At 39.7% G+C, this 15,454-nt stretch overlaps 1 protein-coding gene across 4 annotated transcripts in view; it reads left to right on the forward strand.

Annotated features, from left to right (window-relative positions):
- IQCH (IQ motif containing H) overlaps positions 1 to 15,454 on the forward strand; it is a 55,220-nt gene that overhangs the window by 19,248 nt on the left and 20,518 nt on the right. For all 4 annotated transcript variants that reach the window (XM_062642633.1, XM_062642630.1, XM_062642631.1 and 1 more), the window contains 4 exons: positions 72 to 155; positions 2,478 to 2,653; positions 5,887 to 6,159; positions 8,063 to 8,254. In XM_062642633.1, coding sequence (XP_062498617.1) covers positions 72 to 155; positions 2,478 to 2,653; positions 5,887 to 6,159; positions 8,063 to 8,254 — 725 coding nt within the window. The remainder of the gene's footprint in view (positions 1 to 71; positions 156 to 2,477; positions 2,654 to 5,886; positions 6,160 to 8,062; positions 8,255 to 15,454) is intronic.

The following is a 15,454-nucleotide window of genomic DNA, read 5'->3' on the forward strand; positions in this document are numbered from 1 at the left end:
ATTTCTTTCTGATACTGAGGGTTTTCTGAATACAGTTTGGAGGGGGTGGGGGGGCTTTACTTTTTTTCCAGGATATTCCCAAGGCATCCGTGAGCATATTCCTGACCTTGCTCTCCAGCAGAACATGCAGATGGGAAGGCTGTGTGACATACTGGGTATGTTCTGAGCTGCTGGCTGCCTATTTTTTACTCATTATTTGCCCATAATAAGTAAAAGAGAATGACTATTGAGGATTTGTGTATTAATGGTAAATATAGAGAACGTATAAGCTTGGAAGCAATTTATCTGCTATGGCATTTGCTCCTGACCATGTTATTCATAAGAAAAACACGCTGATTCTTCCCAGCTCCGTGCTAAGGTAAAGCAGCCTCATCCTGTGGCATGCTGAGCACCACAAAAGTGTTTAGTGTTCTACAAAATTAGGTAGCTAATTCTGCTGGTGTTCACTCAGGCTCATATGGAGAGAAAGATGTGCTAGGAAAGAGCAAGGCCTTATTTAAACTGATGTTTTTTAAATTAGCAAAAGAGGCAGAAGACATGCATTTAAAATAGGATTTTTTTTGCTGGAGTAACAGTCCTCTCTTAAGCAAAGCAGTAAGGAATATGATTTGTCAGTGACCAGCCTCACTGGCTCCCTGGAATGACATACTTCATGATACTTCACATGATCCATGTATATTTCAGTATCATTATTATTTTATAAATGCCATTTAGTAAGTTTGTAACCAAAATATATTGGATCCAGAAATTTACAGTTGCCTAAAATAATAATGTAATTGCCTTTATATATTATCTAGGCACTAATATTGGTTTTCCACAGTACAGTTTTATTTTTTTAACAGATTTTTTTGGGTGCTCTAAAATGAGAGTTAGAAACTTAAAGGGACAAAGTGAACACATTAACCAGGCGTTTTCTCACTTTAAGATCTGTCAACATGAAAACTAGTGTAAAATGTAGACTAGACCATGAGTAAGATACAAGCTAGTCAAATATTAACTGAATTATTACCTAGACCAGCTGCTTTACCTCTGCCTGGCAGAAGAGCATTGAGATTTACCATATTGGTTTTCTTTTTTGAGAATCCCAGAGGATTTCCTTGCTTGTTGTGACCTCCCATGAGTTAATCTGTCTCTGGATCCCCACTGTGTCCAAAGGAGACTTGTATTATCTCTTTACAGGGCAGTGCTAAGAGCAGTTAAATGCACTGCAGTGTTTCATTCAACAGATTCACTTAAGCTTGTCCATTTTTGACAGTTGGTCCAGCTAAGAGTCTTTTTGTACCCAAGCTGAATCCTGCGGCTCATTTTTGCAAATCTGAGTAAATGCCTAAAATCAACAGAGTACTGACTAACAGTTCTAGTGAACTGTCCTTTTAATAATGTTTAAGAAGTTATATAGTAATGAAATGTATTATATAAAGGCTTTGTGGGGGTTTCAAATACAGGGCTGCTTGTCAGGTGCTGTACTCCTTCAGTGCCTCACTTCAGATTCCAGCCTTACATTCCAGCTTTACATTTTAGTGTGGGTTGTCTGCCCACTGACTGAACGGATGGAATATCTTATTCCTTTATAATGTTAGGCTCTGGGTTTTCTTAGTCTGACTCTTGCTTTGCTTCTGATTCACTCATGTGGAATAGCAGTTGTTCCTGGCACTTCCCAGGCTCTTGTTCCTGTGCCCAGGAAAGACAATGAAAGACTTCCTACTGATTTCAGCAGGAGTTGGATCACAATCTAGGAGTGCTTCTTGGCACTGTGTTCTATTGATGTTGCAAGGCCTGTTAATTCATTAGCTCATCTATTAACATTAATATTTTAGAAGAGTAGAGTAGTTAAGATTTTCCAAACATGTATTAAAGACTTCCACTTTCTCACTTCTGAGTGTTTGCATATACACTGTCTTTCAGCCCAAGTTGTTTTGCATACAGAAAAGCAGATTTCCACACTGTGGTATTTAAGTAGCTAATCTGCACACTCACATGCTCCACAGTAGTTATTAATGGTATCCTACCGTGAGCTTTTATATGGGCAGGACAAGAATGGGAACAGGCCATGAAAATCCAGGAAGCACAAAACCTGCGATTTCATCAGCTTTCTAAACTGGATAGCTCAGTTTTATAATTTACTGAAGCTAATGGGATATATTTTAAAGCAGTGCTGCAATCCCCATTGATGTTAATGGGAATCACACATAGAAATCCCCCTGCAACACTTCCAAATTCTGCCCCCAATATGTTCTGCAGGTTGAATTTTGAAACCCAACTATTTCTTTGGGCTGCTAACCTGTCTTCAGAGAAATGCTGAAGTACAAAAAAAAGCAGTTAAACCACTAAGATCTGGGAATTGCAGATCTCTGTTTTATTTCCAGCACTCTTTTCGGGAAGCTGTTTGTTCACAAGTGACCGGGAATTAGCGGATTGCTCCTCTGAATGGAATCTACCTTCCTCCCGGTAATGAACACTGTGCCCCTTTGTTTTAGATGCCAACGTGGACGTCATCTACATCTGCCCCCTTCATCTGAGTGAGGAGTTACTGCAGTATTACAATAAACTCCTGGGTCTGCAGGCAGCTGTTCGATCTGGGAACCCCGAGGCCATGGGTGACCTGCAGGACAGGTTCAGGATTCTCACCCCTGAAGCTATAAACAGCTTCCCTGTGAGTTTGTCTTCTAATTACTACAGCTTGAGGGATGCAGTAAAATTAAATTGGAAATTTTATAACTTGTAACGCTCTGGTACACATCAGTGAAATATTATTGCAAGTTTAAAGGCTTTACTGATTAGACTACTAGTTAGAGCATTGGAAATAAATATCCTGGTTTAGCTTTATGGACTTAGTTGAGATAGTCTTATATTGGCTATTTGTAGAGCACTGTCCCTTCTTACTACATGCTTGGGCCTGGGAACTTGATAGATTTATATCTCTAAGGAAATCGTAGCAATAAACCATTCTTATTACTCCAACTTTTATCTCTGGGCAGCCCAGCATTCAATCAGTCAAGTCTGGAGTGTTTCTTACAAGGAAATCCAATGCAGAACTTGCTAAAAAGCACAACTTAAAAACAACTTAATATAGAAATACTAGTGCTGAACCTGTTAAATAAGTTTAAAACCCAGGTGATAAAACATGGTCTAAAAAGAGACCTTAATTAATGTACACTGTGAACAGTGTTTGTGAGAATACTGTAGGCAGTGAACACTCCTTACAGTGAAGAATAATTTTATAAGTATTATGGGGTCTCAGCTGAGATTTGAGTTTTATGAAATTTCGTGCTATGCTTCCATCTCTATGGTCTGTGCTTGAAACCCTGCTCCTGGTTTTGACATATATTAATAATACTCTTCTAATCATGTTGTTGAGCATTTGTTATACCATATAGAGATTGAAACCAATGGCTTCAGAAGGGAAAGGAGCTTTTTATATTTTTCAAGTGTGTTGCTTGACACTAGTATACTATTCAGCAAGACACTTGCTCTATGTATGAATCCTCTTCTGCTGAAATAGTCCGAAAACACCAAAGTAAGTGCTGAGTGCTCTTGCTGTGCAGGGGGGGACCCCTGAGTCAGAGCTGCCTGATAGCTTTGCCACAGTTAGAATGAATTCTGTAGGCATGAATGTTTTCTGTTTGCTCGTAAGTTGGAGAAAAGCATCAAGGTGGTATCTGTGGGTTTAGGAGCTGGATTCAGTACTGTTCTTTCATCTGATACTGGACACCTATAAGAATCAGAGCTGCCTGTGCTGGGCCTTCACCTTGCAAAGTGGAATTATTGGGATGATAAACTGTTGATGAAATTGTTTCAAGTTTCACTTTGACAATTGAAGCTCTTTTTTCTCTGGATACCGGGTGATTTTTCTGGTACTAACTACCAAATATTGGAAGCTTTAAGAAGCCTTCTACATAAAATGTGTTAAAAATATCATCTAAACCACATCAGTTTATGGATAAAAGATGTGCTGCTAAACATGGAAGGGCTATCCAGGAATGGAAAATGTCTTTCATGAATGATTTTGGCCGTGGTGATTTGGCTGAAGTAGTTTCAGTGTAAAAGTAGGTTGTTTTCAGGCATCTCTCGTGTATTGCCTTCACTCTTCCAATTTCTGTTGAGATCTTCCAAAGAAAGCTTCTTTTCTAGGTGCAGCTGTGATTTACTGGGAACAGTTACATGCTCTGATGTAGGGAGCTCACCGAAGGAATTCTGAGGATTCCTTCGTTCTGCTTTTACCTGCTGCCACTCACATTCCTATAATATATCATGGTAGCTCTACCGCTCTCAAAGCAGGAATGAACTAGATTTTACAGCCTGTTTCCTGCACTCTTTAATTAACTGTAAAATCCATTATTGAGAGACACAAAGCAAATCTCGTCCCTACACCACCACTCGTGGCCCCAGGGAGCAAGTGACCGGGGCTGGAAATTGATCCTGTTCTCTCTGTGGCAGAACTCAGCCACGACACCAGCAGAATGGGCCATGTCCCTGCTTTTATCCCAGCACTCAGGAGAAAAGAAACAGGAACTGGAACATGGAGAGTCTGGAGTTTAAAACTGATAGGAGGCAAAAGGCTCCAGGAAATCTGTTTGTTGTTCTTTTTGTCCTTATATTCCTGTGACTCTCTTTTTCCTATTAGAACTTTGAAGAGTATCTCATGTCTCTGACTTAACATCCTCACTGTCCTTGCAGTATATCTGACTTTTATAGAGAGACTTGGGTGTTCCTTGGAGCTGTTTGGTGTGACAACGCACTGAGGAACTGTTAAAAGGGGATTCCTTATGTCTGCTTCCAGGGGCTACTCCATCTCCTTTTCCACCTTCATCTCCATCCAAATCAGGATTTAAACTTGAGACTCTGTGAAGGAGCATCCAGGACTTTGAAGGAAAATATTCTGGGTTCCCCAGTCCTGGAAATCCCTAGCAAATCCAGTAGTTACGCTGGCCTGAAAAGGGACACTTTCCTGGCTAGGGCCTAAATTAGATGAAATCAAAATGTAAAGATGATTTTTTCCTTGTAACAAATATCATTTATGGCAATCTATTGCAGTGGATGCCTCTTGTACTATCTACATGATGTCCATCCCTGTCCATCCCTGTCTGTTTCAACCTCAATGCACCTCTGTATCTTTGCAAAGAGAATTAGGTTATCTGCAGGCTGAGCATAGGATATGTGGTAGGAAATATTTTTGAGGCTTCACCTGATAAGTTTAAATTCAGAGGGTACAGCATCTGCCATGATAAGCTCATTCAACAACAGAACTTCTTTTTTTAGAAGAAATTAAAAATTCCTTCCAAAACGTTGAAGCCCTTGTACTTTAAACAACAAAAATACCACCCCTTAAGTACTCTGCAGTTCCATTTACAGTAACTATCAGAAATACCATGTAATGGAAATGTATATCCCCAGTAATTTAATGTGATCAGAGCAAGCTTTGGTAAATCAAAGTGGTTTATTCTCAGAGAATCACTTAAAACACTGCTGAACTGTATGGTGAAATACATTCCCTGCTATAGGGAGGGTGTTCTTCATTTTTGTTATTGATTTTTGGGAGCTTTAGAGTTAAACCATGCCAGAAGTGTTGCTGAGATGAATCACTATTATCCAAAGGCCACCAGCCTCTCTGCCGACTGACAGAAGGATAATTCCGCATGGATCAAATAAATACAGATGTGTAGTAATTAGTTCTATTCCCAATGAGCCCATTTCCAGCACACTAAAGATGTGCACGATTATGGAGCCTCACCCCAACAGCTTTTATCAATTTAAACTGCTAAGCTACAGGATAGGTCATAACCCAGCCTGCTATTAATAATGTATTTATTGTGTGCAACATTATAAATGAGTTTCAGGGAACAGAAAAGAACACCTTTTAACAAGAATAATGTTATCTTTCTCCAGGAGCATCACATGTGCTTGGCCACGCTGCTGAAGTACAGTCCCAAGACTATCAAAAGAATAAGAACTCTTCTCCAGAGCAGAGCTGCCTACATTGTTGGAGGGGTTCCCCACAATGATGATTTAGCTGTGGCTGACATGCTAAATGTGCCTATATTAGGCTCAGTGCCAGAAGTGGCTCATCTCTATAGTACCAAGTCTGGAAGTAAACGAATTTTTGCCAGTGCCCGTGTGCCAACCCCTCCTGGAGAGTCAGACATCTACAACAAGGAGCAGGTAAGTGGGATGGGGCAACTCGCAGGTCCCTGCTTTCACCTGATGGGATGCAGACATTGTATGATTACAATGACTCTATTGATTAGAGTCATCCCAGACCCTGACTGGGTTTCATTAAACCATGTGTGAGGTTAGGCTCTTCCTTGGCTCTGCCTGACCAATTAAACGCAGTTTGTATCCTGGTCTGGCAGTAACGCAAGTGTTCAGTATCATTCATGGTCTCTCTTGAGAATATATAAAGAGTGTTTGGTCCGGTTATTTCAAAGGGTTTGTGTTGCTGCTCCATGGATGAAGTTGTGGCCTCAATGCAACTAGTTGGAGTTTTACCAGTGACAGAAAATAGAACAAGGAATTCTGGGAAAATCAGGTATTTAATGAAGGGAGCATTTCTTGCACTTAGGCAGCCAGCCTTTTGAAACTGAGGCTCACTGAATGTATCTGCAACCAAAGTTTGCTTTGCATCCAGCTTATCACTGCTGAAGTCACCTATCTCATTAGCATGACCCCTAAGAAAAAAACCAAAATGTTACCTAAACTACAAGGCACAAGAGTTTTTTGTATTGGGTTCAGTTTGCATCTGCTTATTTTGCATTCAGTGCATTCATTCTACAAGCTGCTTTTGCAATCTGCAATGATATGTCTAAATATGATCTGTACTGATTCTTTTAAAATATATTTTTATGGTGGTGCTATGTCTCAGACAGCAAAAGGAAAGCCACGATTTGCAGGTATTCCTGCTTCTTCGAGAGGCTTTTCACGTTGCTTTGCTATTTATTAATCACCTTTAATGCTGAAAACAATCTCAGCTATACAAACACTGCAACTCCTGTAGTAGATGAAATAAATACATGATCAATGATGTAAAACCCAACCAATTTATTGTTAAATAATTTATGTGAATCAAATATTTGTGATTCCTACTACAGTGTTATGGAAGTTCTACTTCTGCTTGCTTGTATGAAATATTGACATTTTGGGTTAAATAATCAAAGCAAGGTGATGCTATGCCAAAGCACAATTCCATTTTCACTTAAGGAGAGCACATAATTCTTTATGATTGGTACAGTCCTTACAGTGTTATTGATCCTCTTCATTACTGTAGGGGAGTCATCAAGAAAAACACATTTAAGTAATTCCCAAAAGCCACAAATAATAGCATCAGGACTCACATGGAAATGAATTTTAGGTCAACATTGAAAAGCTAGAAACAAAAGTCCCCCAAATTACTATGTAAAAATGTAGAAGGCTGTAACCAACGTGACAGGATCTGATAACACTTCTACCAGGTTCAAAGGCATTTGCAGTTTCTAAGAAGCTAATTGCATCCTACACCAGCTGGGCAGAAGGCATTTTAAAAGCCATTTCAATCTGTATACATACACAAATAAATAATTAGCATTTTTATAAAGGCTGCTTGGTAACTCCTTCCTACATTTATAAACAGAGAATGTGCTCTCCAGTAGGAAAATTTCCCAGCTGTTTGGCTGGTGTTGGAATCTGGCACAATTGTTTCTCAGATACTGCAGATAGTGTAGTCCACCCCATGTCGTTCCCTGTCGCAAACATTTATTCAGCAGTACTGATTATCCAAAGCCTAAGATCCTCATCACACAAAATAGCTTGGACAGGCAAATTTCTCTCTTGGAGCACAGTTGCTCTGACCAGCAAAGGTGCTCAGTGCTGTTTGATGGACTCAAGTACAGGATGAAGGCCATACAGCCTTCATCAAAAGATGTTCATGGTTCATTGTGCTGTGTATCCAAGATACTCTTAACAACATGAGCATCTCTGGGATAAAGGAACTATGTTTTGATAATAAATCTGAAGTCCACAGTTATTTGAGAACTGGAAGTCTAAATTGAAGAACCATAGCCCAAAATGTCTCTGTGTGATTGCTCCACAGATGATCAGTATTCTCAGCCAGCTCATCGTAGACAACATGGAAGTGCAGCGCTGGCTGTTTAAAGTGAATGATGAGTGTGGAGGAAATGGTACTGCCTATTGTGATATTATTTCACATCTGAAATGCTACCCCTGGGTGCAGAAGGAACGTGAGCGACACAGCCCTGAGACATGGAGTGAGAAGCGGGCACACGTAAGTAACACAGGAGTGGGGTGCCCTGTTTGATGTTGTGGCTTCTTAATAGCCCACTGTGGTTATTCCTCACACTACACCCTTTCTCTCAGCTTTCATTTTAAGACTTAGCTAAGAGTTGATATTACAGAGCCCAGACTAGCTTGTGCAAAGCAATAGGTAACAGTGGCTCAAATAAAACAGTTAAACATACCAAGATAAAAATGAAAGCCTGGCATCCAATGTGGAGTAAGTAACACTTCATTTATATGCAGTAATGTGCAAATTTTACAGTGTTTTTTATCCAAAGTGAGGACATGTGTCAATGAAAATATATAGGTGGCAGAGCCTTGTATCTACATAGAAACTTGGAATAATTGGAACAAAGTGTTGGATTAATACAGCTGAACAACACTAATCAATTTGAAACCACATCCAAAGTCATTATAATCTGGTTTTCTAAGGATTATTTTTCCTCTATTTTCCCTCACTAGTAACTAATAAAGTTATTTTCAGCTGTGTAAGAATGCTTGAGGTCTTGGAGATTGTCCTGCATGTTTCATTACAGTGGGTGTTTAGGTAACGAGAGAGACCCTGTAAATACTTAGAGGGAACAGCATAGCACTAGTAGATTCCCAAGAATCCACGTGACTGAGAGAGCCTGTAAGATGATACATTTCAACCACAGAAAAATCCATAAGAAACCAGGCTTGATTAGTTCTGCCATTCAGAAAACTATTTGTAGTTTAAAAATTCATTGGTATTTAAATGTGTTAATTTCAATAAGCATTTGATATTTCTGTATATTGTGCCAAATTCATTCCTAATGTAATGGCTTTAAAGCCAGAAGGAATGTATCCAGAAAGAATTGTTTAATTTACATAAACTACTCATTATAGCTCTTTTGATTTTTTTTTAATTCAATCCATACCAGTTTGAAATTTTTGTTTGATTGAATTATATTGTATATTAAAATTTCCAATTGTGCTGGTTATGGTTCTGTTGCATTTGATAACTACAAAATAATTCCATGTTATAAAATAGAGCTGATGATGTAAAGCTGAAGGGCTGATTTCCCTGATCTGCTAAAGATCCCTCAATCTGGGCAAGTCAAGCAGTATATAGCAAGAGTGCTGGAGAGCCAGTGTAGGGTCAGCAGCTGGCCACTGAGCTCTCAGGGACATAAAACTAACTGTAGACCCATGTACTACACCCAGCACCTAAGTCAGTGGGGTGCAGGAATCATTCCCCAAGTCTAGTTCTTTGCTGGTATAAATTCCCTGTTAGCATTCCTGTGCCTTTTGGATTCTTTGTGGCTGAGTGACTCCAGAAAGGATGCAGGGCTAACTGGCTTGCTTTGGTTCCCCTTTTATACCACTTTTATATTCAGCTTTGATGCAACCAGGAATCAACCCATTACAGCCCTTAAGCATAAACATGGGTTGGAAGTTGGAAAATATATGTGGAATAATGTGTTTGATCTAATTTCTTAGAGCCAGCAGTAATGCTTCCATAAATCCAGCCCAGTATTAAAGCTGGTTTTGGCAAAGCATGGACCTCACTGCCATTTTGAACCTCTTGTTGGAATACACGTGTTCAAATCTGTATAGGAGACCTTTTCTGCCTAATGAATTGCAGCCTCTACTGAGTACTACCATTGAGAGCAGAGGATTAAAATCATCCTTTGTTAAGGAATCCCATTGTAATGATACACATTTAAACATCAAAGCATTAGTTTATGAGCACAGGCATGCTTTAATGTCCTATTACAGTGTGTAGACCTGTTTCTTTTGATAATGAAGACATTGTGTCATCAGCATTGGCTGCCACATACAAAACGGATGCTGGCAGGTTATTAAAAAATTCAGCTTCTTGATGAAAGACTATCCTGCAGGCTAGGAGTACACTGGAAACCTCGCCATTCTGCTAGAATTATTAGAAATGAGAACATGACTGTAAGCACTAAATTATGTTAATACTTACAAATAGCATCATTTGCATAGCAGTTTAAGACACGATACCCAGATTTGCCTCGTTGGTAGGGAGTAGGCAACAGATTAAAAATAATATAGTTTGTAAGTTTGAACTGTGTAAAAAATGTATTCCATCTAAAAATGAGGCTGATTTTAGATTCCTCATTTCAGATAGAATGTTGGGCAAGCAGAAGTGCAGGACAGGATTACTGAGCTATTTTACCCTGTTAATGCAGTATCTGAGTTACCTGAAGAATTATTCTGCAACTGCATACAGGGTTCAATTCACAAACCATGCCAAACATCTCTATAAGGCCTTCCTCTGACTGTGCACTGCTGCGGTCTGTCATCCTGAGGTGCATATTCTAATGATACTTTATAGGAAGAGAGCTGCTGCCTCCACGTGTGCACATTGGGCACCCGTGAGGCCATTTGTGGGGACATTCTCTACTGTGAAAGCCATACTGTCATGACCTTGAAGAAAGGTGCTCAGATGCCTGCTCAGAATTCAAGCTGAAGATTGGCAGGAAAGCAGTCTACAAAGTGGATTTGGTGCCTTTTGATTGATAAATCAAAGTCTGTTATGCCTCCTGATCTCTGAATCTTGGGACTCAAACTGCCACCTCAGATTCTCAGAACTTTTGATGTCCTCCTCCCTTTTAGAGGAAAGGTAACATCACCTTCCCCTTAGTGTTCCCTTTTTTCTTAAGTTCCCTTTTCAGTAAAATAATATTAGACTATGCAGGGATGCCACCCTGTAACTATAGAGCTCAAAATAGTATCTAAATCAGTAGTCAAATTAATATATCTTTTATTACGCTGTGACTCTTAATTAACCACCAGGACCAGCAGCCTGATGTGAGTTTTCACCTAGCAGCAATCCTAAAGATCAGACCAAAGACAAAGAAAGGGTGAAGTGTGGGGATAAAGAAGAGCTGAAAAGACAAGAATAGAACAAGACACAGAAAACCAAGCAACAAATATTTTCTCAATAAGCCATTATAATTGGCCCTGGCTACACAACCATTTCAAAACCCTCCATTAAATATCTGCTGTAGAAGAAAAGAAGCTATTTAATGTGCTTGGGCAGCCTTCTGTTTTAAATGTTAGAGCGTTTGAATCCTACTGCCTCCAGTTGTGTCATGGTATTTTGTCACAGTTTCTTTTCCTTATAGACTCTATCTTGGTAAATTCACTAAAATGCATAAAAGGAAATCAGAATCTTCTCAAAAGGCGACAAAACTGGAAAATCCAGCTTTTGGTCTGGGTTGCACAAAGCAATATTCAGACACTGGTTGCAAGAGTTTGCATCTCTTGCTATTGGAAAATTAAGAGTTTTAAAGGCTGAGATAAAAATGATGCAAAAGGTTGGATGTTCCCTTAAATTAATAAAACCTTTTGGTCAACTTTAGAAAGTCCTGTAATAAGTAACAGATAAACTTTGTGATTATTTGAAGTTAGGAACAGTGGTGAAAGGATTCTTTACTGGTTGAATGAACTGCAAGCACTAAAAGTGAGCTGAAGCCTTTGTACCATGTCTTACTTCTTTACTGAAGGAAGGAATTCAGGGTAAAGAGCACATGGTTGTAAACAGGTCAAAATAAAACCAACCATAACACTGTCAAAGAAGCAATTTCAGAGAGCGTGCTGGCAATGCCATGTATCATTTCTGACCCCCTTTGAGCACAGTTCAACTTCCTAACACTGTTTTTTCCTTGCCATGACCCAATCTAATTTTCACCACTCCCATCGCCTTTTGTATCACCAACAGTTTTGTCCTATTGCAGTGCTATAGATATTACTGCAACTCGAATAAATAGCAAGTAATTGAGTTGGTCTTAGTGTAGCACCTGAAGTCCAGAAAGGGTTCTTGGGCAGTTGCCTTTGCTGCTGCATTACTCCACTCATGCCCTGGCAGGTGTGTTCTTTCCTCAGCCTGAAGAGGGCCAGGGACTCTGACACCTCCTCATAAGGTGCATTTCCAACGTTCTGACAGGCTTTTAAAATTCTTCATAACTGAGATGATGTTTAATAGAAAAAGAGAGAGAACCCAAAGACTTCAGACAAACATTGATTACCTATACAGCAGTGCAGCTGCAGGTTGTCCCCTGGTACACGCAGTGCTCTGTCAGCAATATATCCTAAATAACTGTAATATTCACTGCGGCTGCAGACAGTCCGTAGTGCTCTCACTCAGCTCATTAATATATCTGTCTATCTGCCATGGTGATGTCTCAGGTGATTCTCAAATCTTAAGTAAAATAAAGCATGATAATTGTATTCCTTGGTTCAATTGAAGCCAGGATATCCATTCCTGAGCCTTGCAATAATCAGATATGCAAGCTGTTGGTTTGTATGTCCTATTGATTTAATATGCTTCTAATCAGTACATAAAGCTATAGGCCTGCAGTGTTAATTTTTCATATGCTTACAAAGTACCCTTTGATTTTCTGTCACGCGTTAATTACAGCGTTTTGCCATTAAATAGGAAGCTTTGTGTAAACTAATTACAAGGTAATCATTGTGTACCGCGAGCGTGCTGTTTGTACCTTTTAGTTGAGACTAAAACCGCACAGATCTCGCAGTCTGGAACCACTATACCTTCCAGCCATTAGCTCTCACTAATTCATAGCATTATTGTGCTAAGATTGTAGGAGTTGTAATTGTTGTGGTATCAGTGCTGTTAATTACCGGAGTAAACAGTTGAAATGGTGCCAAGGTCTATTGTACAAGGCAGAGGAAAGGAGGTTTAAATGTTACTTCCACCATCTGGGGACTGGAGTGGAGGCAAATGCTAGAAAACAGCAGTGAGGCAATATCAGAACTTCAGCTCCAGGGTTTTAGGCCATATGGATCCAGAATATTTTGAATCAATTGAATTTAAGTGCCAGTTTGTAGCAATAACAGTGTGGAAGGAGAGGATAAAGCAAGAGCACTAAAGAAATCTGAAATCCGTTAATGTTATCGCAGCCAGTAAAATGCCTGCTTGGATTATTGTAAAAATGTTTATTTTGCTAAAATCCAAGAAGTAACACCCAGGCAGCTCGGGGAATAGAGGAAGTTTAACTGTGTGCTGCTTATGAAACACAAAGCAGGCTCTGTCTCACAATGCCTTTAGCACTGCAGCTCAGCAAGTTAGATAACAATTCCTGGGAAGTGGCTGTGGATTATCTATGTGATGTCTCTTTTTCTTCCTGAAACCACATTTTTGGGCTTCATTAGCATCCTTTCTTTAGAGAGTCAAACCAGAACGGACGGTGAGTGAGCAAAACACAGATTGAAAGAGGAAAATAAATTAATTAGGAAAATACTATTAATCTGAGGGCATCTGGGTTGTTTGTGCATTTGCAGAGATTTCATTGAAATACAGAAAAGATGCATTCACATATTACTTATGTCATTTTCTATGAGAATTAACATCCCTATGCCCTGAACTTACAGATGCTGCATTTGAAATAAAGATACAGGGTTTTTTAAAAGAGAGATTTTTGAAGGTTATGACAATTACATTACTTCTTTGCTCTGAAGGTATATGTGGGGAATGAAGGCTGCAACCTCACAAAAGACATGCTGTTATGGATAAAACAGCAATGCACATGGAATACTCTGTTATTGATAAAGAGAACTATTTAATACAATTGTCCTAATCCCAAATTAACATGTTGCGCATAAACATGCAGAATTATTTGACAAGTTCATGGAGCTCTCAGATCCTCTTTCTGCCTGATTTTTGGTAGCTGTTGTGATTCTCTATTTGATTTCCCTGCAGATAGTGTTTTCCAAGATGACATCTACGAACGGGGCTCTGGCAGCATATTGCTGCTGCCACATTAGGAGTGTTTGGAGGAAATAGAAAGGGTCTCTCTTTCTAAATGATCCTGGTTTATTTATTTTTTATTGGTCTGTTAGCAGATGTTGAAGTAGTTCAGGGCACAATGTAAACATGTGCTTTTCAATGGAGGTACGGTAAATAGCAACGTGTACAATGAAACAGGCAATTTGAAGGGGTTTTGGGGGCAGGCCAGTGGGTTTTTTGCTTTTTGTGTGTGTGGATGTAGTTGAATTTAGAATTAAAAGAAGCGCTTGATCTTTATATATTGAAATCCTCTACGTGCAGAGTGACAGCATGAGCCAGAAGAGAAACCCGTGGCCCCATGTGGTGTGAAAAAAGGAACAGCAGTTTAAGTGCTGGAAAGTTGAAAGAGAACTAACCTTCTTGTTCTTGTAGTCACGGAAAGTGGCTGTTTTGTGCTTCTGTATTGGAGCATAGCATATGTGCCTGGGTTTGACAAAAAGCCTCTCGAGTCAAAGCAAGCCTCGGCCTGGGTGCTGATCCAAAGCGAAGGCCACGATAATGAGGGAAGGGCTCTCAGGAAGCAGTGAGTAGATAATACGACGTAAGTGGCAAATTCTGTGCTCTGTTTTCACCACTGTACTTAATGCAAGTCGCAGGCCCAGCACATCGCTCGCCACACAGCTGCAATGGGCCATTAGCTATCAGGGAAAATTGTCTTTGCTACTTTCAGCAGATGGAGCAAATATTTTACAAAGCAATTTTACATACAAAAAACATTTGTGTTACTTGGTAATGATGGCTGGTTTACCCGATGCTGCCTTCTATCAAGATGTACTTTTCCAGCTCGTGGAAGGCAAAATTGGCACTTTTTAATTTTAAAATTTGCAGTTAACAATTAAATGCCTGGGCTTTAAATCAGGTGGCAAACTTTAAGTAGTTGGGGATCCAGTGCATCACTTCCAAAACCCATTTCCAGTGTTATAAACCACTCTCATTGTTTTTGCTCAGTGTGGTAGATTATGGGTCTGGCGAGCATGTACCTGTCTGAATTAGAAACAGTATCACATCAGTTTAATTTGCAAACTAGGAAATACTGAGGGTTATTTGGAGAGTCAGACAGCAGTCACTGCCTTTTCCAGCATGACCCTGTTTGCTGGTGTGGCTGAGAACAGAAAATAAGCTGGACTGGACCAATTCAAGGCAGCTGGAATAAGTTATCACAGCTCCACTGATCGCAGTAGAAGGGATATACTGTATAAATGATATCAATTGTCATTGTGCCATTGAAGTGGCATAAATTGCCGTAGCTTCATTGACTTCCACAGGGATGTGGCACTTTGTATTGCTGAGGATCTGTCTGCTGGCTTTATTCTTCCCTGGCCCAGTCAGCTTTACTTATTTGGAGTTACTTTCTTCACTCTATTTGCTTGCAAGGTCTAAATAATTTCCTTT

The sequence above is a fragment of the Pezoporus occidentalis genome, unplaced genomic scaffold (genome assembly GCF_034315485.1).
Source record: "Pezoporus occidentalis ecotype Australia unplaced genomic scaffold, CSIRO_AGI_Poc_V1 ctg72, whole genome shotgun sequence".
Lineage (NCBI taxonomy): Eukaryota > Metazoa > Chordata > Aves > Psittaciformes > Psittacidae > Pezoporus > Pezoporus occidentalis.